Source organism: Neoarthrinium moseri (genome assembly GCF_022829205.1).
Source record: "Neoarthrinium moseri strain CBS 164.80 chromosome Unknown scaffold2_Wmoseri_CBS_16480, whole genome shotgun sequence".
Taxonomy (NCBI): domain Eukaryota; kingdom Fungi; phylum Ascomycota; class Sordariomycetes; order Amphisphaeriales; family Apiosporaceae; genus Neoarthrinium; species Neoarthrinium moseri.
In genome coordinates, this window is record NW_026055116.1 from 591,622 (window position 1) to 616,502 (window position 24,881).

The following is a 24,881-nucleotide window of genomic DNA, read 5'->3' on the forward strand; positions in this document are numbered from 1 at the left end:
GTATGACAGCATGCACATTTACCACAATATCGCTCTGTCGTGTTGTGGCCTAACTTCAGGTGGCTTCTGGTCGAATGCCATTTTCGCCAAATTAACACGCCCAGCTCTGTGGCAAAGATGAATAGACGTCATCGTGTTTTATGTCTATCTAGGTACCTAAGGCGGTGGCCAATCAGCCAACTCCAATTCATTAATGCAGTGCAGACGAAATCAAAGCCAGTATTGCAAATATATACAGCTTTCTTATAGCCCTATTGAAGTCCAAGAGCTAGCACCTGTCAGCACGGCCAAGAAAAGCTTCGCATCATGTACTAAGTTCGTGTTGTCTCGGTGCCCGCGCCAGGTTGCAATGCTGCGACAAGGGCAGTCAATCTGTCGATCTTCAAAGACAGTTCCGAGATGCGGACCTCGACATCCGTCGGTGCATCAGTGGAATCGTCTTCAGGCTGTCGGGATCGTGCAGGCGAAGGCTGATGAATGTCATCTCCACTTGTCGGACGTCGCGTCACTCGTGGCCGCGGTCCTGATGATGTCAAAGGCGGCGCAGGGCGTCGTTTGGTTGCCGCTCGCCGGGGTCCGCGGAATGTGTCAAAGCCATCGGAGGGTGAAATCTTGGATGTGATGTACTCATAGACCCTGATGACACCGACGATTGGCAGATGTGTTGCCTTGAGCAGTATAATCCTAGCTTGGCGAAACTTGTCTCCTGAAGGGAGGAATAATCTCAACGGCCGGAAGATGCACAACGCCAGGAGGTTGAAAGGGGCTACAGTAAATCAGTGCTGACTCTTTCACAAATGTAAAATTGCAAGGGATTAAACTTACGGTAGAAGTGGGTGAGTCGATTGCTAGTCGATGCCTCAAGCACATACACGCTGTATACGTAGAGATACTCCTCTCGAGCATGAGATATGACTCGAGAGAAGCTATTACTGAGCATACCCGTGAGAGAACCCATAAGTAAGATTGAACTCAGTGTTACAAATATGAGCATCAAGGGTGGCCCTGGTCAGACACGTTAGCCATATCACACGATATTTTCGATAGAGCAGATAGCCTACCAAAAACGGGATCAATGTCATCCATGATGTCGAAGCCGACATACGACGATCCAAAGAAGATCTTAGTGACAATCATCGCCATACTTCTAAAGGAGTAGATCTCTCGCCCAATTAGAGAAAACGTCGTAAGAAACCCAAGATAAATGATGATGACTAGCACCATGAACTTGATGAAATCCTTGCCCATTTCCTTGAGACATGGGATCAATGTACCCCAATAAGGGGAAAGACTCAAAATTGAGCAAATTCTTGGCACCATGAATAGTGCTTCCAGAGACAAGACATCGAAGGCTATGTCCACCAGCGTATAGTCCTCGTAGTACAGTCCAATGAACCCTTTGATATCTGTGAGAAAGGGTTCTAGGATTGGAATAGTAAGAGGACTCACTCATCACCGCGAACACGACGCCAATGGCGATCATGATCATGTCAAACAGGTTCCAGACATCAGCTGCGTAAAAGATTGACCCTGCATCGATATACTCGCTGACTTCGTCGTAGAAGAAAGCGGCGAACCAGATGTATAAGAAAACCTCCAAAGGCGTAATGGCGGCCCGGCTCTGCTCGATAAGAACTGCGTAGTAGAGGAACAAGAATCCACCAAAGAAGACGACCTCATAAGCTTTGAGATATTTTGGAACGCGTAAACGGCAGAAGGGATCGGCAGTATGTAAGTTGTAGAATCTAGGTTTCTTGACCGAGCCCACGGATAGCCGATCCCAGAAGATGATGTCGCCGCTCCAGATGCCCGTGATAATTTTCTGAACGACATGTTGACTGAGGAAGCGCTTTGCATCTGCAATGGCTGCTATTTCTAGTGCATTCACTGGAAGTGTTGTGGTATTAGTGAGTGCTGAATAAGACGAGCATGTACAAATCAGAAGACCCGCTATAAAAAACTCCTTACAGTGTATGAATGGTGCAGTTGGATCAGTCTCATCCTCTTCCTCATCTGAATCGAAGTGCATGCTCATGGTCAGTTTCGAAAGAGACTGCATCAGCTGGTTTCGTCTTTGGGTCCCTGTTCGGATCCTTTTCCCGTTCTCGAGACTATCGTCCGAGTGTGGTGTTGATGAACCAAGTAGTGCTGTGCGTTCATTGCTCTCACCCCGGTCGGGGGCGCTTTGAGATGGAGCTGCGATATATTTTGGGTCAGGTATCTCATAAAGACAGAATTCGACGGCTTCTCGCTCTGAAAGGCGGGTCAGGAATCGCCATGCCACGATTTCGCATGCGTTTGCACGGGCTTCGCTGACGCCTTTTTCATCACCTCCAGTTCCATAATGCCACCGAAGCGCTCTGCAAAGGTAGGTCAGACGTGATTTCTAGGCAAAAAACCGCATCAAAAGAGTGTGTGGACGAAGGAGGATGCGTTCACTCAAATTGGGTTTCTGTTCGTCGCGGGCGGCACCCGCTGAAGCGGAGCAGAACGTGCGGTGGCATATCCCCAACATCATGTTAAGGCCACTTCAGATGATGCTGCCGTGGCATTTGATACTTACAGTAGAGCGTTGACAATAGCCGGGTGCGTCACGTTCGCGCTGAGATGGTCTACCAATTGCCGGAGGGAATCGCCTGCGGACGTGGTCCGTAGCTGTTCGAAGGTACTCGGCAGATACACCACGTCAGCAATATATCTAGGTGCCAGTTAGTCTCCCACTTGGCAGCAACATATACTCGAGTGGACTTACCTTGACAGCTGCTTCACAACATCACGGAATGTGTCGTCATAGCCAATATCAGGCAGCTCAGCCGACTCAAACTGACCCCAGTGCGGTGACGGCGCTCGGTCTCCTTGCGATATGGGGCGCGACTTGACGCGGATAGGCATCCTGTAAATATGAAAGAAGTGTCTGAGCAACCTAACCTGACCACATGGGAGTTCCCGAGCCTAGGAGTTGGTCAATTGAAGGTGAAGTCGAGGTCATTGGCAACCTTGAAGGAGAGGGAATTCTGGGGTTGTTAGCGATGGTCTGTGCTGCCACAGCAAGGAAACAGAGCACCGCCGCCACTAAACTGGCTTAGCTTGGCATTGAGGATTTCCCACGACGCCTCCTGACTCGAGTGGAGGCCCAGCGAGTTTCAGGTTTGGTCAAGTTCATCGACGCCAGCGGAGCTTTCTGGTCGCCGAATCTTATCTACGAATCGCAACGGCGCGCCTCGGTCGATCAGAGACGGTAAACAGTAGACAGGCAAGTCGGAACGACTCGAGAAGCGCAGATCCACTGGACCCTAGCCTGATCTCGGTAGACGAGATCTGTAAGTGGATCGCGATATGCCATCTGACCCTCTGTACCCTTGTTGCGTGGAGCAGCGGGGGAGACCGCTATACGATTCCTAGAAGACACAAAAACACGCTATTTTCAAGCATTGTACAACGTCGTCAAGTTGTGAAATAGTAGTAGCATTAAACATAACTCTATTAAAGCCCAAGTGTCTAACCTTTTCAGGGCACTCCTCCTATGGTCGATTGCGTCGGAGAACCTTCGGAGCAGTTGGAGGTAGACTGCAAGAACTCGAAAGACGCCAGGTCTTAGAATAAGGCATGACAACGTAAATCATCGCGTTCATGAAATCAGCTAAGTGTACATCGGGAATAGGGCAGTGTGATGATGCCAGTGACAAAGGAAACTGGAAGTAAAGAGGGATATCTATCGCCGCAAACCAACCCCAGTCCAACCCCAACCGGACGTGATTACACCCGCTTAGCCTTGAGCAGTATATCAGACGCCTCAGCCCAACCCCTGCTCGATGCGAGCTCGACAACGGTTCTGCCAGACTCGTCCCTGGCCTCAAGGTCGACGCCACACTTGTCGACCAGGAGCTTGAGCACGTCTGCGTCGCCGTTCTCCAAGGCCTGGATGATGGCATTGTGACCACGATAGACCTTGTTGGGGTCGGCACCCTTGTCCAGGACCATCTCGAGGATTTCCGTGTCGCCATCGTGCAACCTCCTCAGTGCCTTGACAATCGGTAGATGCTCACCCGGCGCATTGGGGTCTGCACCAGCCTCTTCGAGGAGGAACTTAACGATCTCTTTTCGGTCTTCCCGGATAGCGGTGGTCAGCGGCGAGAAGACGCCGCCATTTCTATCTTCAACGCTGACGCCAGCACGGAGCAGCAGCTTGATACTCTCCAACTGGTTGGCGACGACAGCCATTTCCATGACTCCCTTGAAGGCCCTTGGCTCGGCAAGTGTTGGAAGAAGTCTCTTCAGGATAGCAGGCTGGCGGACAGCCATGCACACGGGCCAGTCCTGGCCCCTGACGTTGGGATCCGCACCCCTCTGCAGGAGCAGGTCGACCAGTTCCGGGCGGTTCTCCCGGATTGCCGTGGTCAGCGGTGTTGCCGCCGTCTTCGGCGTCTTGTCATTCACCGAAACACCATTATCGATCAGCCAGTTGATGGCCTCCACATTATTGTGCTGCACGGCAGTCTCGAGGATGCCCTTTGGCGAGTTCAGATCTCCTCCGGCTGCCACGAGGGGCGCAAGGAACTGAGGTCGGTTATGAGTAACGCACTTGAAGCAAGGGTATTCAGAGGCGGGCACGTTCGGGTCCGCGCCGTTGGCCAGAAGGAGCTGGAAGATGTCCGGGCGGTTGTCGCGAATAGAGGTGCACAGCGGCGTGAAGATTCCATCCTTTTTGGCGTTCGGGTCTACACCAGCCTTGAGAAGCACTCGGACTGACTCGAGGTTGTTGATAGACGTTGCAAGCTCCATAATCCCTGGGGCTTTCTTAGGATCGGCGCCTCGTGCCAACAAGACTTTAAGGCATGCTGTTTGATACGTCGATGGCCAGAGCATATGCTTTGGGCCCGGAAGATTGGGGTTTGCGCCGTGATCAATCAAGGTCGTGACGACATCTGCCCGGCCGCCTTGGATCGCGTCGAAAAGTGGCGTCTTACCCTCCCGGTTCTTGCCATTTGCATCAGAGCCGTATTCAAGCAACAGATCGATCATCTTCTTCGCCCGCTTAAGAGCTATGGCCTTGATCAAGACTGTATCTCCGTCCGCCATGATCGTATTCGCATCTCCGCCATATGTGAGGAGCAGCCGTGTAAAGTTGTACTTGTCCTCGGCGATTGATAGCGCCAGAGGCGAGTCGGGCGCATGGCCAGCAGCGAGGTTTGGGTCGGCACCGTACTTGAGCAGCATACTAGCTCCGTCGAGGAAGGATTCTTCCACAGCGGAGAAAAGGGGCGTAACCCCTGACTTGTCTGGCGCATTCGGATCAGCCCCAAAGAGGAGGAGTAGGCGAACCGTTTCAACATCGTGGAGGCGGACTGCTTCGTTCAAGGCGTGCGCATCAGGGCTAGTGTCGGGTGATACACCGCGGTCAAGCAGTTGCTCGACCAGTTTACTGTTTCGAGCCTCCACGGCAGAGATGAGAGCGTCCTGCAGAGCTGGGGTGTTTGCGCCAACGGTATTTCTGGGGGACCACCGAGGCATGGTAAAGGGGTCTGCCTTGACACGGACAACTTTGATGGGACCATCAAAGTAGTCCTCTTCCCCAATAAGAGTATCTCCTTCAGTGTTACCTGATGTTCTGTCGAGGTGAGAAGGCGAATGGCTTTTGGCAATGCTGTCCGTGGTAGTAGAAGAAAGGATACGTTCCCTGGCGCCTCGAGACGAAACTGTGTGATCTGAATTCGAAGTTCGCCGGATCAACGAAGGGAAGTGCAACTCCGGGATCGATCGTGTGCTATGGTCATCGCGAACCCCGAACGGAAGGAGATCTGTCGTTGACCCTTTCTGTATATCCAGAGGCGGCAGCGAGTGTGGGGGTGAGTGCACGTGCGAGTGCGAGTGCGATTGCGAGTTTGCATAGGACTCGATAGCGGACACCTCGTCGACCTGTAGCGTTGCCATGTGTGGTTCGAGGGACTTCAGCTTGGCAATGCCAACTACTGACTTTCCGCGGTCCATACGATCCAACGCGGCGGCGAGGCCGGTGTAGCCAATCCCGACGGTATCGTCAATCTTGGCATCCCCAAGAGACCACTGAAAGACAAGCGCGCTCATTCTGAGGGCTTCTTTAGTCTTTTCGAGTGACTCTTTCATTTTATCGACCCCAGTATCCGCGAACATCTTCCTCCAACCCCTCTGGATTTTCCCCACCGTTCCCTTTCGCTCATACTCAAGGAAACGGCTCAGCCACTGGTCAAGTAGCTGGAAGTCGTTGAAAGTAGTTTTGAATTTTTTATCGAGCTCTTGAATCATCTCAGTCGGCAAGTCGTGGTGGTTTCGGGAGAACTCGTTCAGTCCAGCCTCGATAGACCACATGATTCGGCAAACATCGAGAAAGTCGTGGGCGAGCTCGAGGAAGCCGAGTGGGTGGTTTTTGATGGAGCTCAAGAAATCGAGCATATGTATCGATATCTTGTTGCCGAGGACAGTTGCCTTATGGCAATGGTCGAGGGCGACCTCTGCCCTCACTGGCGCCATTTTTCTTGTTACAGGAGGTTCTGAGCTACCGCGGCGACCCGTCCAAAGGTAACGAACGACTACCTTGTATCGTCACGATATAGGCTTGCGAGGAAGAAAGGGAAGGACAGGAGGAGGAAACCTTCTTCCGGAGGGGAAAGTTTGACTGGCCACCGGTGCTTTATTATGCAAGGGGATCACGCAAATGAGCTAGGTGGCTGTATCCACATTCTCGGTTGCGACGCCGAGTGCTGATTCACAGAACATAGAGTCTAGATGAGACGGTGCTCGTGCGTCCGCGTCGACAGTGATCGATGGATGCCATTAGTCTACTCCATTTGCACCAAGGATTGCTGCTGACGAACTATCTTCCGTAGACACCCCAGTCTCCCGATCTATTGACCCCCTAGAACGGACACGCCTATCTCTAGGCCTGTCTCTAGGCCTGTCTCTTTGTACCATGGAGGGGTGGGTTTGCACGTTTAGGGCCATCACAGCTCTAGATGAATGTGTGCTTCGACATCGGGTAGAAACTAGTCTGACAGCTAACTATATCTGGGGAAGCCGGCATGAACCACCGGCCTGGAGCGAGCGTTTCCACGTGGAGAACTGACACGGAGAGCCGCGACTTCAGCTCAAGTCCACGATTCAGATTCTCATGTCTTTGAGATCAGATGGGGTTTTCTGATCGCTGTGCGTCGTTGACGCTGCCTTGCATTCTCGTCAACGTCGATACTTCTTGAAACTGGGGAGCGGCGAACACAAATCATGAGGCATAATATTTTAAGTGATATGATATAGTCAGATAAGTCTGCGGACAGGGGTTGCCCTTGTTTCACTGCAGGGTCAACGCCGATGAAGACAGCGAAAAACACAGACGACCGGGACACCTGTACTCGCCGGTCGGCTGCAGACGGAAACGCAAGAAGGTGGGCTTGCGGTACGCCTGGTCGTCAAGGAGCCAGGATGCCGCATCCTTGTGACAAAAGGTGCCGAGGGCATCGGCAGGCACACTCATTGGCCATGAATCCTGTTCAGCTTGGTCATCTCCTGTGGGCTTGTGTAGTAGGAGATGCTAGCACTAGTCAACACGACGCCGTAGGCTAATAGCCACTGAGCAAACGCTAGCGTGTCCAGGCTCGGCGATTTCTCTACAGGGCATTCCGTTGAAGCCGACATTCCAGGCTGAAAATCCTCGTTTGATCTTTCCACGGCTTGCACGGTGCCTGAGGCGGCGTGTGTTAGCGAACGGGTCTCGGAGACGCATTGTGGAGTTAGCCTGTTGGTGGCGGCCGAAAGGGCTCAACTCGTTCATGATCGCCAAGCTACTGCACCGTGACAGGTGTGCCAGCTCCTTGACAGCATTAGCTCGTTTGAAGAGGGTATCTCGCACGAATGCCGGCAGCTGTTGTTGCTTCCGGGATTCTTCGTATAGGGAGCGCGAGTCAGTGTCACCAGCCCGCCCGTGTCAGGACTGGAAGAACTTGTCGGCCAAGGATGGCCCAGGGGCAGGGGGAGGAACTTTTCATACAGGTTACCAGCAGCCAGAGGACCCCTCATGATACTGAACGTCCACTCTATCCACAAGCGAGATGTTCAGCTCCGTGTGAGGTTTCACGGGATCAGGGTAATGTTCAACTAGACTGTTTATCCAGTGGAGTTAGACCGAAGTCGACCGAGCTGTACAGAACATTCAAAATGAGAGTTAAGGTCAAGAATAACAGTTAGTATCGCTGTACGCCCCCTCCCGGTGGGTGCTGAAATTACAAGAAACCAGAAGTTGGGGCTGAAAGCCTCCACATCGGTGAGCATGTCAGCTACTTGCGGCTTTGCCGCTTTGGTGGTTGCGCCGAAGGGCCTAGATTTTGGCTAACGCAAGAGATGCTTAGTACAAACCTTGATATGTTGGCCAAGGCCCGTCCACGGGTACGCTTCGGGCTGTGCGCGTCCTCAAAGCCCTGAAGTAATTGTCATGTATTACGTAGTAATCTGTACGGAAGACTGGAGAATTTTGGAATGCTCGTGCGCCCAGAATTTTGGTAGTTGGATGCCAGGCCTCTACAAAGTAAGCGGATCTAATGTTGGAAAGTAGGTATAGGATGTCCAAGTAAGACGTGGGTGGAACAGTTATATCAAAGCACACATACACTCTGTTCCCAGATGCAGGCGAGGCGACCGGGTCCAGTCCAACTTTGTATCTCTACCCACACCTGATAAATGTTTCTCCCCTTTCCCATCGTCCAGAGCTATCGCATTGTCAGATCTACCATCGGCCCCGGCTTTCTCCAGTGTGCGCGGACCTGCTGGAGCCACTTCGGCCGGGAGACGATGAAAAAGACCGGGATAGCACTGACCCAGCCGCACGGATAACAACGTTACGTCCGGGGTAGCGAGTCGGGCAATTTCCTCCCTTCCAAGCTTGGAGCACACTTGCCATGGTGCTTTTGACACATGATGGCAAATCCCAGATGGTATGTATCGCAGTATGATAGCATACCTCCTTTTGAGGCCTGTACCAATTTTGTGCGGTCCACACCGCACAATCAAGGCTCATCCACTCTGAACTGGACGAGTTCGTGGCTACGGCGTGCCGGCTCTCCGACAATTGATAGCCCAGGGGGCAAAGGAAAACTAACTAGCTGCCCAACGTCCATAGGTCCCCCTGATGTCGAGGGGTGCCTGAAGGATTCATGGCTAGAGGAGGTGAAGCGCGCTTAAGAATGCTGCCCCCAGTAATTTGATCCCACCCGCTGAAAGGGTGGTTGTTTTACCAAGGAAGGGATCGCTTTCTCCTTGGCATTCTGATGAGGGGGCACAGCCGCCTGAGGAAGCAATGCACATTGACTCCATCTCGATGCTGAAGCCCGTCCACGTTTGCTCTCTCTCACTGTAGCGGTTGACACTGTAATGCAATCATTGGTGAAACCTTTTTCTTCCGCGCACCACATTTCTACTTCTTAAACAATTACGCGCAAAATAGTCATCCGCCGTGACCATAGGTATGGCTGTTAACATCTGATTAGTAGATAGAGGACGCCAGCAAACGCTTTTAGAACACATTAGAATAGCGCTTACTCACCAGCTAAATCGGGAACGCGACGGGCCAACGCGTTAGTTGCAAATCGACATAAACTCTTATAATAACTCACCATGGTGCTCATTGACCACACGATTGGACTGTAGAGATGCGCCGCGGAGTTGCAAGTTGAATGCAGCAACAAAGGGATGTCCTGCGTGCTCTATGATTCTGTGAGACGAACCTAACGATTGCAACTGGGAGCACTTCCTGTTCAGAGAGGAGGGTGGATGATCTGCGCGCTGGGAGGTAACTGAACCTGGGCCGTTGATGATGATGCATCGGTTGAGTATAACCAGATTCTGCTATGGTCCAGTGGCAAGATTCCACGGCAATTGACAATCGCACCTCGGCGGTTCGGCCTGCAGAGCAGATTCCTCGCCTATCTAACTTATTCTCACCCTAGAGTATTGCTCCCAGGTGCTAAGGCGTCGTATTGGCCGTTGAGTTAAGTTATTCGATTGACTTTGCTAGATACATGGACCTTAATGCGGGCTTGGCAAGATGGCCGCGCGCTGCTCTCGGTGATGGGCCCGCCGCCCGCGTGGCCGTTGGAAGTCAAAGGGCGACACAGCCGCAATCGCTTCACCTCATGATGGTAAAAATGGCAACACGCCAATGCTGTAGCGGCTGCTCATTCGCCATCAGCCACTGCCATGGGCCACCAGAACCCCGCTTTGGCAGGGGCCCCTGTCGATGGGTGATGTGCAGCACGGCGAGGTTGCGGTGCGAGGGAGCCTGCCTGCTGTACCATGGTACGCTGGAATTGTGTCGTAGCCGTCTGTCCGGCCCTCTGGCTGCCGTCCATCTTGCTGTCCCTCTCTTGGGGCTCTGCAGCTGGCGGTGGCGAAGCCTTGTCTCACGCGTTTGTTGCGTGGATTGGCTCGCCTGCCACGGGCAGGTGGCCTGCCGCAATCTTTCTTTTAGCCAGCCTCTGCTAACTTACCGTATGTCCATAGGGCCCGCCCCACGGCGAGATTAGCATTGGCTGGCGGGAACTAACCCCAGCCCTCTAAGCTTGTCCTAGTGGACCCTTGGCATTACGAGCCTGGGGCCTCGTTACTTTCATGACGAAGGAAGGATGTGCTGAGCGCCTCTCATCAGCCTCGCTGTGATACCCTGCTTATTCTTACTGCAACTCTGCTTTCTCGCCTCTTTTAATCTTTCCTGTGTTCCGAATCCTTTCGAGTGCTGTCGTTCCTGGTCTCTTGATGCTGCTTTTCATCTGAGGTTGTCGCGCGTATTTCGTCCTATTGTATATAGTTGGTCGCAACGGAGCCATGGCTCACCACCCTATGTTGCGCGACCTGCTCTTTCGGCTGCCACCCGCCACCGCAGTCCTGGTCCTCTCCACACTGTTCGCAACCACAGCAGAGGGACATGCCTTGCCGCGCCAGACGACGACGGTGGAATTCCATGAGCTCAACGTCATCGCGTGGCCGCCCGTCCCGACGGAAGCACCGCTCTCACCCTACGAACTGCTACGAAGGCAGGAAGACAATACGGTATGCGGTTTCATTGGGGGCAATTCCGGCCTCCCTGCCACATGTTCGGCAGGGTCGCATTGCGTGTTGGACACGAACAACAATGTCATGGGATGTTGCCCGAACGGAGGAGCGTGCACAGCCGGAGTATTCACGGGTTGCGTCGATTATAACAGCGGAGCGCAGACCGAGGTGAACCCCTACGTGTACACATGTCAGGGATCCGACGTGTGCTATAAGAATGAGTTCGGCGGTGGTATATTTCAATACGGCTGTGGGACGTCTTCGGATCTGGCGACTACAGTTGAGACTTCCGTGAGCGGCGTCAATGCACTCGTACTGCCTGCTTCTTCCGTGGCCTTGACAGAGACTCCAACGTCACTATCGGAGCCGACTTCGATAAATCCAAACACCGGAACACGGAGTTTCTCCAGCATCTCAAAAATCTCTTTATCGTTCAAATCCTCATCGACGTCCGCTTCAGCATCTGGCTCGTCATCCACGTCCTCAGCCTCATCATCAAGCTCATCGTCGACAAGCACAACGACTTCATCTAGTTCATCTTCGACTTCGTCTAGCTCCTCCTCGACTACCTCCTCCACGACTAGTTCTTCTGCGTCTGCAGCAGGCAGTTCTTCCAGTTCAACTACCAGCTCAGCGCCTACTGCGGCCCCCGCTACAGGATCAAGTTTCGATCGCACGGGGGCTATTGTGGGAGGAACCATCAGCGGCGTCGCCATCTTGGTCGCTTTGATCGCAATCGTACTATTCTACTTGAGAAAACGACGAAACAACCGGAAGGGACCAGGACCGCAACCCGCTGCGCCGCCAACAACGGAATATATGAGGTAAGGGTCTAATATCAGGCAATCCCAGCTCGTTTAGGCTAACGAAGCAACAGTCCCATGAGATCCCATGGCGCAGCATTTGCACCTCTGCCGACTTGGCAAGAAGAGGAAGAGCCAGCGACGCCACAACCACGACTCAATCAACCATATAGCAACCAACCATACAGTGTAGCAGACCAGCCTGCCAATATGTACAACGAACCGCGCAGCGCACCAGAGCCGCCGGTCAATACGTACAACCCGTACGATATGGGCGTGGCGCACTCGACGTTCGGCGGAGACCCAAGCGTGGCAGGGCCAGTGGGCTATGACCCCGTGCACGTCGAAGGGGGAGGCGTGGGAGGCACGCCAATCGCAGACACGTACACGCGATCGGATTCCCGCGAGATCGACGATTTCTCGCACGGCTACACAGCTGCACTCGGGCATATGCAGGATGAAGACAGACAGCCCCTTACCGTCGTGAACCCAGACGACCACCACCACGACCATGATTATGACCACGACGAGCGGCCGGGTAGTCCCATCAGGAACTCGGACAGGCCATTGTGGCAACAGAACCGACGGCAGAGTAGGAACCTCATGTGGATGTGATGATTTGGGCAGCAGGGATAGATAATGATTGTGTGTGGCTTTGCTGTATATACTTCCAAGGTTATAGGAGTTCAAGTGTGGGTCATTCGGGCATATTGCATGCATACACTGGCGACGACTGGAATGCACGGCGTTTTGGATACTTTAGCAAGCGGACATCAATCTGTACATACCGCAAAGCGCGATTGGCTGTTGTATGGTCCTTTTTGGCCATCATTATCGTATTGATTTAAAGGAGACGAAGATTAATTATCAGGCTTGATTCCAGAGAGGAAGAGGGCTGACTTGACCAATTCATGCTATGGTTGATGCTTTATGATGAGTGCTTTGACCGAGTCAGGTAGTTGCTTGCGCTGTTGACTTTGCTTTTCATCCTGTGATTTCCTTATCTGCTTCATGCTTGCAAAGGACCGAGTGAATATACAATATGCTGACTTGCAGTACCGTGCTCCGTATACTAAGGTGGTGGTTGTCGCAAGCCCCTCCCGCGCTGGCAGGGAGCCCCTGGTCTGGAGGCAACCCCGCCAAAATCCCATTAAATTCAGGGAATCCAAGACGCGCTCGAAGACGCGTCAGGCCATCCCTCCATCTTCCAGAATCCAACTTCGACAACACCGCCAGCTCGACACAATGGCTCCCGGACTGACCGATACAACAATTCCGCAGACTACAGAGATGAGCACGAAGCAAAGCGGGGCCTCGGCTCCCACAAAGCGCCACGAGGAGTACCAGTATTTGGACTTGGTGCAGGAGATCCTCGATGAGGGCGAGCACCGCCCAGATCGGTACGTCTGCCGTCTTGCGACTTGCCTCGCCAGGTCGTGGGGACAGGTCGCCGTTCGCTAACGCTAGTTCTCTACTGCACAGGACGGGAACCGGCACATACTCGATCTTTGCGCCGCGGCCGCTCAAGTTCGCCCTCAACGCCGACGGGACGCCGGTGCTGCCGCTGCTGACGACGAAGCGCGTGTTCCTGCGGGCGGTGGTGGCGGAGCTGCTGTGGTTCATCGAGGGCAACACGTCATCGCTGGCGCTGTCCGAGGCCGGGGTCAAGATCTGGGACGGCAACGGGTCGCGCGAGTTCCTCGACAGCGTCGGCCTGTCCCACCGCGCCGTGGGCGACCTGGGCCCCGTCTACGGCTTCCAGTGGCGCCACTTCGGCGCCGAGTACGTCGACGCGGGCGCCGACTACGCCGGCCAGGGCGTCGACCAGCTCGCCGAGGTCATCCACAAGCTCAAGCACACGCCCTACGACCGCCGCATTATCATGAGCGCCTGGAACCCGGCCGACCTCAAGAAGATGGCCCTGCCGCCGTGCCACATGTTTGCGCAGTTCTACGTCTCGTACCCGAGGGGCGCGGCGGCGGCGGCGGAGAACGGAGGCGAGGCCAAGAAGCAGGGACACCTGCACTGCCAGCTGTACCAGAGGAGTTGCGACATGGGCCTGGGCGTGCCGTTCAACATCGCGAGCTACGCCCTGCTCACGCACATGATCGCGCACGTGTGCGAGCTGGTGCCGGGCAGCCTGACGCACGTCATGGGGGACGCACACGTCTACGTCGACCACGTGGACGCGCTGAAGGTCCAGGTCGAGCGGGAGCCGAGGGAGTTCCCGACGCTGGAGATCACGAGGGAAAAGGGGGGGAGCATTGACGGGTGGAAGGCCGAAGACTTCATCGTCAAGGACTACAACCCCCACAAGACGATTGCGATGAAGATGTCGGTATGAGGCAACGGCGCGGACGGGTTTGGTACATAGTGCATTCTGTTTTGGGTATCACGATTAGGAAAGGGATTGTCAGACGGTATATAATTATTTGTGGCATTGGAGTTGTATAAAGCGGCATCAGCGAGGTGGCCCAGTCTGCTCAGAAATAGACGATGGGCTACCTGTGTATCTTTATTATAGATATCTCGCACATAGACACAGCCGAGACTCACGTGGACAAATTTGATGGGACTATCTTCTTGACCACCCTGAGGTTCCCTTGTGTGCTTACATACATGTTCGAATTTTTATTAGGAAAAAGTCGCCTCAGCAGTGAGATGTAGCAGGCAGATATTCGCACGGGACCGCCTACGATTCTACATGAGTAGCATACGCGGCAGGGTCCATCTTTGAACTCCTTGATTTGCTCATTAAGCCCTCTTTGGATATTTTATAAAATCATCGAGGAAATAATATTCCAAGATAAAGATGGCATATTTCAAGAATTACCAAGGCGCCGGCCTTGGGCTTAATGCAAAGATCTTAGCTAAGAGCGAAAATGCTAGGGCACTCTCATGACCTATGGCGTATCCTATCCTCGCAGTGGCATGATATACCACTGATGCGAGGTCATCGGGTAATTATGCAGTCGTTATCACGTCGAGGGATATAAGCCCAACGAGGTGCAGGTCAGAGTGAACGAGGAATTTCAACGATAGAAACGAACACGACCCTGGCAGGGCTACAGCCTCTCTTGGTGGAGGCGAGCAATCGAAACGGGAAGCTGGCAAATGGGGAGGATGAGACATGCAAAGAGTTATGCACTTCGGCAGGGGACACATGCAAGACGGCGGGAGTTGGCCATGGCCCAATGCTCGAGACGGCGGGAAAATGCAGATGCAGATGCAGAGAGAGAGGCGAGCAGCGACAATCGGGGCAGACCAGCGAGGGGGGGAAGAGAACGAGGGAAGGGGGGGGCTCCAGGGCTCCAGGGCCAACCTCGAAGCCCCTTCCCGCCCGCGGCCAACCAGAGACGAGCATCAGCCCATGGGATGCGCAAAAGCGGGGGGCTAAGAGGCGGGCTAAGGGGGGGGGCTAAGGGGGGGGCGCCAGCGGCTTACCCAAAACCAACGCCCCGATTGATGGTTGACCCCAACCTTGGAAGTGCTGGCCGGCCACAAAAATCCCCCTTCTCTTTCATAAACCGCCGTCGGCCCTCGCCCTCTCTCCTCCTTTACAAGCAAGACCCGACCAGTCCCGGCCGTCCTCCCACCCCGACAACGCGATTGTCTTGCTCGCAAGCACACTAGCCCGTCTCCCCAATTGCAAACCTCCCCCTCCCCAATTCAATCGCCGTCGCCATCGCATCTCCGGGACCCCGTCCACCCATCTTATCCCGTCTTACGCAGCTACCCAGCTATATCCATCCATCGTGGCGCCCGAATCGGATATATCGGTAGTCGATTCCCTGATCCATCCCGACCTGATCATGTCCTCGGTCGACGTGTCCACCGTCGACATCGACGTCGACGTCGACGACGTCACCCCCGACGAGCCCTCCACCGCCGGCACCCCCAAGGAGCGCCACTCGCTCACCCTCGACCAGCGCCGCGCCCTCCGCCGCTGGGCCCATTCCCAGACCACCCGCCCGAGCCACAAGGCCTGCATCGACTGGTTCTACGGCCAGTACGGCCAGAACATCTCCCAGTCTACCATCTCCCACTCCCTCTCCCCCAAGTACGCCCGCCTCGACAACGACAACCAGTTCAGCGGCTCGCGCCTGCGCTTCGGCAACTGGCCCGACGTCGAGAAGCTCGTCCTGCTCTGGCACCAGCAGGTCGTCGCCTCCGGCCGCAACCCCTCCAACGAGGAGCTCGCCGAGAAGGCAAAGTCCATCTTCACCCAGCTCCCCCGCTACAAGGGCGAGGCCCCTCCCGAGTTCTCCCCCGGCTGGATTCACCGCTTCAAGAAGCGCTATGGCCTGCTCATCCGCCGCCAGCGCCGCCACGGCAACGCCCCCAACCCGGCCGACGACATCCCCTACCTCGTCGACGCCGTCCCCCGCTTCATGACCATCAGCCACGACACCAGCCCCGCTGCCATCCGAGACGCCGTCGTCCGCGTTGTCGGCGTCGAGGCCACCCTGGGCACCTGCGCCAGAGTGCGCGATGAGATCATCCGCCGCATCGAGAACCCCGGCGCCGCCCCTCATCCGGCCGTCACTCCGAACCCCGGCGAGGTAGATGCCTACGCCGACGAGGACCCGGAGGTGGTTCTCCAGAACGCGCTGCGCGCCCTGCAGCAGGAAGAAGCAGATGCCGAGGCCGAGGCCGCGGCTGTGCGCGACCAGCGTGAGCGCCAGGAGCAGGGCCTGCCGCCCATCGCCGCGGCAGGCCTGGCTACGCCCCAACCCCCTCCGGCCCAGCCCGCACGATCGAGCGCGAGGTTCACCCCTGCCGCTCCCGAAGAGTTGACTTTGACCCCAATCTCCAGTGGGGGCCCCATCTCACAGTCTGACCGGCCGTTGCGATGTCCCTTCTGTGTCAATCAGCGCATGCTGAGAACCATCAAGGAGGCGGTCGAGCATATGAGTACCCACGTTGTCGTCTAGGAGGCTGTGGTCGTGTTGTTGGGGAGACCTTACGAGGGGTTATCAAGGTTTGCCACATAGCATATCCATCTTCGGCTCGCAGTGGGCTGAGGGTCTGCATCTGTATCTATAGGGAGGAGTTTCTGCGAAAGATACCGGCTTAATCTGCTTTGGGAATGGAAGACAAAGGGTTACTAGCCATATAATGGGCGGGATCGGGAATACCCCATGACTAGTCTTTTACACACAATATAATATCGTAATTTTGAAGATCACTTCTTCTCTATGTTTAATTACGCTACATGAGCCTCTCACGCCTCTGCCGGGACTTGACAACGGTCAAGGCATTTATTTTCCAGATTACGGCTCCTCGTGCCGCGGGTTTGCACATCTGGCAAGTACGAGACAAACTGAATGCGGAGTGTTGGTGTGCAGACAGTGAAAGAAATACATGCCGACACAAGGGAGAAGGATTTCGACCAAGATGTTGGCTGCGAGTGGTCCAGGGGCTCCCGGGTCCACAGCCTTGTTCCTTCGAGGGGAGACTTCTGCTCGATTCCAGCAGAAGAGGCACCACGAAGCGAATCCTGATGTCGTGGGATGACTGCAGGTCAGCCACCTCCAACCACGAAGACGAAACACAAAACACGAGATTTTCAAAAGCGTCAATCATCCTTCGTTTCGATTCTCTCTCTGCGTAACTGGAAGTTTCTCACAACTACCTGTGCCTGCCACTGTGTGTGCTCTCTCCCCGACTTGGACGTGGCCTCATCATCATCATTCCCATGTGTCATCCATCGCCAGCGTTGCTGCCCTTCATTCGTCGCGAGTGTTTCATCTACTCATCCTCCTCCTCGCCACGCTGGTTTCAATGACAAGCGAGTCCTGGTAGCTTCCTTCGCTCCGCCGGTCCTCCCAAGTGACAGGACCCTCGTTTGCTTGCATAAAGACCACACCGTACTGGTAAAAGTCTCCTCTCCTCCCCAATAAAATAATTATCAAACAGAAGTGATTTTATAAACAGAAACCGTAAACCCTCCCGAACCGGAAGATGATATTTCCCCAACCCACACCGAACCGTAAGGTATCTCCATACAGAAGAAAGAGAGAACAAAAAAAAAAGGGGGGGTGGAAGGGAAGCAAAAGAGTAAATTGAGCCTTGGCGCCGATGCATTATGCCTGTGCCCAAGATAAGCGTATTCCAGGTTCGCCTATTCAAAAACCGGAACGGCTGGCAATGATCCCAAGGTTGGTCTGGCTTGCTGATTTTGCCCCGGCGAGCAAAAGGCCCATGATCACAGAAAAATTGCCGTGGTGAAACCGTACAAGAGTGCCAGGAGCAGGTATATTTTCAGTTTGCCTAGAAACAAAAGAACTGGAACAGCGGATGCCGGGTATACTTTTTGCAAGAACCGTCGCCAATGATAGATGCAGTAGAAGGCCGAAAAGGGGTATAATATGAACAATCGAAGAACTGTGAAACTGCAAGCTTTCATCCCCTCAAACTTGCTCAACGAAAATGACCAGCTTCTCGTTGTGGTCCAACGCATAGTTAAGGTCGTTATTGCTCATCAAATTGAGCTTATCCCCGCTGGACTCATCCCGGTAGAAGAGCTGCAGCTCGCCGTTCACCTTGACTCGTTCCCGGATTTTATCGTAGAGTTGCTGGAAGTTTGTATCCGACGGCACACGAATGACGAACGTGTCGCCGTTAAAGAAGAGTTTGACCTTGAAAGCCGCTACTGGCATGCCCGGTGACAACGAGGTCTGGGAGGGTTGGGAGAGTGAGGATGTTTGACGAGTCATTTGCGGTTGACCATTCTGCATCTGACGAGGGGCGGCCGACAGCCCACCGTAGCCATTGCCGTTCAGATTGCTCTGCGACGTCTGCCCTGAAGCACTATGTCTTGGCGAGTCGGCCGATGACTGCCCAGAGCCTGCCGATAACCTGTACTCGTCGCCGTTTGCATCGATTTCGTAGTCCCCTTCTCTCGGCGCAAAGAATTGCCTCACGAGATTGCACCCCGCGATGTACTCAGGCTGTCCAAGCAAATTCTTTACATAGGCATCTAGATTGTGTAGTCGTCCCTCTGTGATAGCATCAGTCACGTAGTTGACGGGGCCCGGCATGTACGGTAAGGTGCGTTTTTGTGTGTTGGTGTTGCCGGCTTCGGCAGGGAACTCGGTCAACAGAGCGATTTGAAAGTCGTAAAAGTCCTCATAGTATCGAGAAAGTTCCCAGTGACGGCCATCCTCCAACTGCGCCTCGATGACGAACCAGTACTTCTCTTCGGCGAAGCAGTACCTGGGTATCCGCGCGGAAATGGGAGCCAACAGCTGAGTGGCGGCGGGCTTGGCTCCATAGGCATTTTGCTGCATGTTCTGCTGAGTGTTGCGTTGCTGCTGCTGGGGGGACTGCAGCCCTGCTTGAGGTGATTGCTAGACATAGAGATTAGGCTACCGGCATACGTGCTACTGTGGTAGATGACCAAACTTACCTGCTGGCTTGTCCGGCTTGTGGTCTGTTGCAAACTCATACGTTCCATGCCCTGCTCCATACCCTGCTGGCCTGGGGGGCCTCCCGTGTCAAACTTGCCCAGGGTGATGCTGCTGTTTTTGTACTCAGCAGCCATCTTTTTCCATTCCTCGACTCGTGGGACGCCTGCCCTCTTCACGGCGTCCTGGGGGTTTTGAACCGCGGAATCCGTCGACATGTCGCGAATCTCCACGAATGAGACAGGAATCAAACCGGGGCCTCCGAGCCTTCCGATGGGCTTGGCCACGAACCATTCAGGATTGGACTGTGCGATAACAATAATGGCCTCACCGGCCTTGGCCTCTAATTCATCTGCACGCTCTGCTTGAAAGTCGTACATGACAATTCCGTACACCATGGCGCCGTTCTTCGCTCCAGATTTTGAGCTGCGCTGGCTTACGGCCGGGGTTGGAGGCATGGAGGACGCATTCGTCTCCGCGTATCCGGAGTCGTGATCGGGATTCTTGGACGAAGGGCGTCCATTACCGGAACCTGAGTCGGATTGTGCGCTGTCTCTCTCGGTACGTCCCAAGGCTTGGAAGAATGCGACAGGGACAAGGCCACGAGCATCCGGCAAGGCCGGGTTGCAAGCCTCGTACCAGTCGGTGTCATTTTCGCGGCCTATCACGTGGAAAAAGTCACCGCGCGAGAAGCTGAGTTCCTGTGATGACTGTGCCTCATAATCGTAGAGGGCTCGAATGACCTGCAGAACTTAGCAAAATGAATCGGTACGAGACCGGGACCACGAACCTTTTTCGGTGGGACGATGGCAACGGCGGATTTGGGTGCGATAGAGATCTGAGGTCCCTTATCCTTCTCGCCTTTGATGGATCGCCTGAGGGCCTGTATCAGACGTAGGATGTTAGCTACTGTGTGTGCCGAAGTACTCGAATCACGAGCTGTGTTTGAAGTCGAGCGCGACATATTACAGGAACACGCTACACATTGCAAGCAGAACTAGCTGGAATCCTGCGGGCACATGAGGGCATACACGGGTGTCTCGCAAGTAGAGGAGAGGAGGGCGGGTCATGGCATGGTAGCCATAGGTTGGGGGGAGGGGGAAACGGTGGGTTTATGGCGTACCTTCATCGTCGCACAATGTGTCTGTTGAACTTTGTGGAACGGTTCGATATAGAGGCGACGGAGGCCTGGTGGGAGTGGTACAGGATGAGATGAGCCACCCCGCTGTGTCTCTGAAGCTGGTGACTGAGCGGAAGCCGACGAGGGTCAGACTTTCGGGGGGGGGGGGCGATCAGAGTCGGAGACGGTGGGGTTCGACAGCCGGTCTGAATCCGTACGACGACGTGTATCGAGCGCAAGATGACTTAAAAGCGAACGATGGCGCGAAGTAGGTCGGAAATTTGGTTGGGCGGCGCGAGATATGGGCAGATTGGGCGCGAGGTGCGAGGTGAGACCTGCCGTGGCGCAGGCTGAGGATGGTGACCTCAAGACCGAACCTTTTCGGATTCGGGATGGTCGCGATGGTTGCTGATCGTGGGTGACGATGGCCCTGGGTGTTTTGGCCACCAGATATTTTTGTTGTCGCAAAGTCAGACCCTCGTGATGTGCCCAGGTTGCCCTCGTTTATTTTTTTTTTTTTCTTTCCCCTTTCCCTTTGTTCCCTGACGAGAAGTTGCCCGGCTGGTTCTCCTCGGCAGACAAGACTCCCAACGACAGTGGCTGGTGCTGGACGGCGCGCGATGCTCTGGTAGAGATGGCGGTCGGTAGGTGTCGTCGCCTTTCCTTGGGTGGTTGTCGCGACCTAGATTGGGGGACGAGATTACACGTGTAGGGTCGCGGGATGTCCCAGGTCCAGAGTCGGGTGCAGGTGATGGAACGAACGGCAGAGTCAAAGTCAGAGTCAAAAGGAGGGGAACTATTCGATCAATCACCCACAAGGACTGCGAGAGGAGCCCTCTTGCAATCCTTGGCAGCCGCTAGCTAGGGCGGACGGACTGGGATTACGGACCCAGCTGGTCGAATCGACGGGGCGTTGCTTGGAAAAGAAACGGGCGGGACATGTCACTTCTACCTTGGGAACCCTCGGGCGTTCTGCTTGGACTAACTTTTTGGATCCGGTGGGGGGGTGTGTGGGTGGCCTGGCAAGCCTGGGTGGGTGAGCAGAGAGGGACGTTGGGAGGGGGAGGCTTAGTGAACTTTAGGGGGGGGGCGACGCGCGCGGATGAGGGTGAACAGGGCTGGCACTCCGGTTGTTTGGCAGCTGCTAGGCGGGCTTTTCGCTGGGCTTTCGCTGGGCTGTCGCTGGACCGGGCCTTCGCTGGGCGTCTGGGCTCACTGGGCAAGCTGGGGGGCAGCACCTGGGGCCTGGGGGGGTGTAGTGGTGGAGGGCAGCCGGGCAGTTTGCTGATGGGTTCTGTGGGTGGGTGGGTGCGAAATGGCATTGGGCAAAAATCCATGGGTACTGGATTCCTGCTACGGGTCCCGACGTCGACACTGAATCATGACTGGACGGCAGTGCCCATGCCTGCCCATGCCTGCCCCTGCCCGCCCATGTCTGGCCGGGATTGCCTCGTGGAGTGTGGCTCCTCTTTTAGTTTTCTGGCCCGCGCGGATGCGCTTCCAGCCAGCAAGTGCCAATGGAACTGGGCGTTGCCGGGGTGGGACAAGAGTGCCTGCTTCTCCTCGTTACCCAGGTGTCGTAAATAAGTCATGGGCTTCTTCGATGCTTCCATCGCCTGCTGCCCATGTTATACAATGGGGAGCCTACGTGGGTTTGGGTTTCCGTGCGGCTTATTATTATGGCTTCCTCTCCATCTCTAAATCGGCAGGCCTCGTCTGTGCGGTCAAGTGCTTCCCCGCGCACAGGTTCCGTACCGTATATCGGAAGCAAAGCAACCAAATTATCCATTTGGCACCTAAGCTTGCAAGCCAGCGTACAGGGTACATGGTACTTACCTGGTAGGCCTGGCCCAAGTGCTTTCCCCCTGCCCAGCGACCTGCACCCGGCCTTGTGGAGAGTTACGACGATCGTCGTGGCCTTGGATGGATGAGCGCAACCCAGACAGTTGAGGCATGTTACGCATCGACCCATTTTCGCCGTCAACTACGTACAGTAGTCCACGGTAGTGTTTGTGGGTTCGCATGAGACCTGCATTGAACCATCTCTCTGCTGCTGGCGAGTGCTGCGAGCCTGCTGAACTACTGCAGACCTCACTGCGCTTGGTCCCCACCCTATCGCATTCCGCCCTGGCCATGAATGGGTGAATCGATCACGGACCCATCGCAACCGCACAGAGGAAAGAAAAGAGTTACATTCGGCACCTCGGGTGACGAAACTGAGAACGACAGCTTTGGAAATCGCAAAGAGCAGACATAGACTCATCAAGCTCCGGAGCCCACCCGTACAGCTTAACTGTATGTGCCACGCGTTTACTCGACGAGGCGCATCCACAGAAAAGCAGCCAAAGGAAGAACGAGAAAAAAAAGAATAAAAAAATATAAGGGCTAGTTGTGTAACACGACTCATTGACATACAGCGTACGTAGATGCCTATTACACCTACACCTACACAGGAGGCACTAAGCTAACTTGTCAGGTTCAGATCTGCCGAGCAGCCGCCTGCTTGAGTTCGGACTGACACCCGGCACGAAACCTTAACCCTCGACGGGTACCGTACATGTGTTTCTAGACACTCACTTACAGCTTCTAGATGCACGATTAGCAGTGTTCACGACTCGACCTACCCTGACGCCAAGACTATTTCGATGGCCCGCCGTCGTCGATCCTGCAGAAGGGCCTTTGGCTGCTTTTCTCCAGTCCTCCCAACACCTCCTCGGCTGTGAATCACAGTATCGCACATGATCGTGTGGGCAGGAGGTCTGTCAACAGCTTTGCACAGCCTCAAAACTGAACTTGGCCCCGCCCATCTGCTAGCTCATTGCGGGACAGACAAGACATGGCATTGACAACGGGCTCATCTTGGGTACCGTCGATGCGGCGACAGTTATCGATTGCCTTCTGATCTGGATGACTCGAGGCTAAACACATCGATATACACAGTAAGTGCCAAGTCTTGCTGATCACTAGCACCACGAGATACTAGGAATGGACAAGGCATACTACTTGCCTGATTGCACGGTAGACGGACCATTAAAGAATCCTCAATGCTCGCTCCTTTAGTACCTCCAGCACAATACCTCCAGCGTCTGGTCTCGCAGTGAATGCCAGCCCTGTCAAATAAGTGCGCGAGGTAGAAAGTACCACTAAATGATACTCCATCCTTTGTACTCCCTGGCCCTAGTGTGGATGGGATTTATACTCTGCCTTTATTGAATGTTCTCGGATCAAATCTACAACGCCTATACGATCAAGCACGATCGCCTCACTAGGCACAAGGCTGACAAGATAGTCAAGGTTACGTCTGGTCTTACCATCTCTTCGTGAAGCTCAAATAGTTCATATTTCAAGCCAGATGGTACAGCTTATCGACGAGGTTGCCTTCTCAGCCATGTCAGATCTGGTTAGCTAACGGTGAAATCTTATTCGGCGATATATCCGTCTCCCCTAACACGACATTTACGAACACCTGCAGGTACCTGCACCATTGGACGCCCTTGAATGAACGCAAGGCCGCACAAGTTCCAATCATGCAGAACTGGGACTACATGACGAATTTTGTGTGTCGGTTTGTACGGTCATGCATGAAGTGGATTGGGCCGCGATTGCGGAAGGGTCTCCCAAGACGACCAGTAATGCACCATGTTGCGGAAAGCAACCCAACCAAGCACCCAACAGCTTGCTGTCGACCGCCACCTTGCCCAGTCATGTTACCTATCCCTGTCATACGCGCGCGTCAAACTGTAGGCGCTTGCAGTCGTAATTGGACGATGTGGCAGGGCTCATTAGCTCCCAGTCGCGTCTTCAGAGAATCGAATGGCAGGATCACGACGACTTGCAGTTGCGGAATTCGCCCGTCTTTGGATATTGACTAAACTTATGCGGGAGGTCTTTTCTTCTCTCCCGACAGCTCGTTACGGCAAAGTTTCATTTCATCTGCTCTCCACCCGGCGGTCTCAACTAAATTGGTGCTGACCGTTCTTCGCCGGGTTTGCTCTCGGGGACCCCTCCGGTATCTCCAACCCTTGCCTCCTTGCACAATACCCTGCTCGCGCCATGCAGACGGCTGCTGCATCCTTTTGATGGCGGGGCCTGCTTCATTCTGGAACACCCACCCCGCCATCGATCGAGTTACTGCATTAAGAACCGCCAGTTCACGAGTTCTGATCCCTGGTGTTGGAAGAGGGAGGGGGCACTGGGTGTAAATCACTTTTTTTTTTTTTTTTTGCGCCGGGCTGCCTTTGCTGTTCTGAGCTGCTTATTGGTGATGGGGGACTTCCCAAGTTCTTGCTAATGTCAATAGCTCCGATGACTTGGCGCCAATATCGAGGAACCAACACCTCGGCGCTCGTAGTATGAAGCTGATGCCGCCATCAGCCCACCGAAGTCCCAAATGACGTAGGGGGAAATTGGCTAGGCAATAATTAGTGTGCCTCAGAGAACTTATTTTGCCCGCGACGCCAAAACATAGGTGTTGTGTTA

General features: G+C 54.5%; 6 protein-coding genes across 6 annotated transcripts; 3 read left to right on the forward strand and 3 right to left on the reverse strand.

Annotated features, from left to right (window-relative positions):
- Positions 1-311: 311 nt before the first annotated feature.
- Positions 312-2,892, reverse strand: JN550_000935 (uncharacterized protein; the record flags this gene model as incomplete). The annotated part of the gene is made up of 7 exons (XM_049321415.1): positions 312-766; positions 826-1,005; positions 1,062-1,397; positions 1,450-1,887; positions 1,969-2,360; positions 2,564-2,698; positions 2,753-2,892. 7 exons carry the CDS (start codon positions 2,890-2,892, stop codon positions 312-314), a joined length of 2,076 nt encoding a protein of 691 aa, XP_049176841.1.
- Positions 2,893-3,756: 864 nt separating this feature from the next.
- Positions 3,757-6,507, reverse strand: JN550_000936 (uncharacterized protein; the record flags this gene model as incomplete). The annotated part of the gene is made up of 1 exon (XM_049321426.1): positions 3,757-6,507. One exon carries the CDS (start codon positions 6,505-6,507, stop codon positions 3,757-3,759), a length of 2,751 nt encoding a protein of 916 aa, XP_049176842.1.
- Positions 6,508-10,842: 4,335 nt separating this feature from the next.
- On the forward strand, positions 10,843-12,488 carry JN550_000937 (uncharacterized protein; the record flags this gene model as incomplete). Its single annotated transcript, XM_049321437.1, has 2 exons — positions 10,843-11,894; positions 11,948-12,488. The coding sequence occupies 2 exons, from the start codon at positions 10,843-10,845 to the stop codon at positions 12,486-12,488; spliced, it is 1,593 nt and encodes a 530-aa protein (XP_049176843.1).
- A 630-nt stretch (positions 12,489-13,118) lies between these two features.
- JN550_000938 (uncharacterized protein) lies at positions 13,119-14,217 on the forward strand (the record flags this gene model as incomplete). The annotated part of the gene is made up of 2 exons (XM_049321448.1): positions 13,119-13,273; positions 13,356-14,217. The coding sequence occupies 2 exons, from the start codon at positions 13,119-13,121 to the stop codon at positions 14,215-14,217; spliced, it is 1,017 nt and encodes a 338-aa protein (XP_049176844.1).
- A 1,468-nt stretch (positions 14,218-15,685) lies between these two features.
- Positions 15,686-16,807, forward strand: JN550_000939 (uncharacterized protein; the record flags this gene model as incomplete). The annotated part of the gene is made up of 1 exon (XM_049321459.1): positions 15,686-16,807. The coding sequence occupies one exon, from the start codon at positions 15,686-15,688 to the stop codon at positions 16,805-16,807; it is 1,122 nt and encodes a 373-aa protein (XP_049176845.1).
- Positions 16,808-18,286: 1,479 nt separating this feature from the next.
- JN550_000940 (uncharacterized protein) lies at positions 18,287-20,411 on the reverse strand (the record flags this gene model as incomplete). The annotated part of the gene is made up of 4 exons (XM_049321470.1): positions 18,287-19,225; positions 19,285-20,025; positions 20,073-20,165; positions 20,406-20,411. The coding sequence occupies 4 exons, from the start codon at positions 20,409-20,411 to the stop codon at positions 18,287-18,289; spliced, it is 1,779 nt and encodes a 592-aa protein (XP_049176846.1).
- Between the last annotated feature and the right edge of the window lie 4,470 nt (positions 20,412-24,881).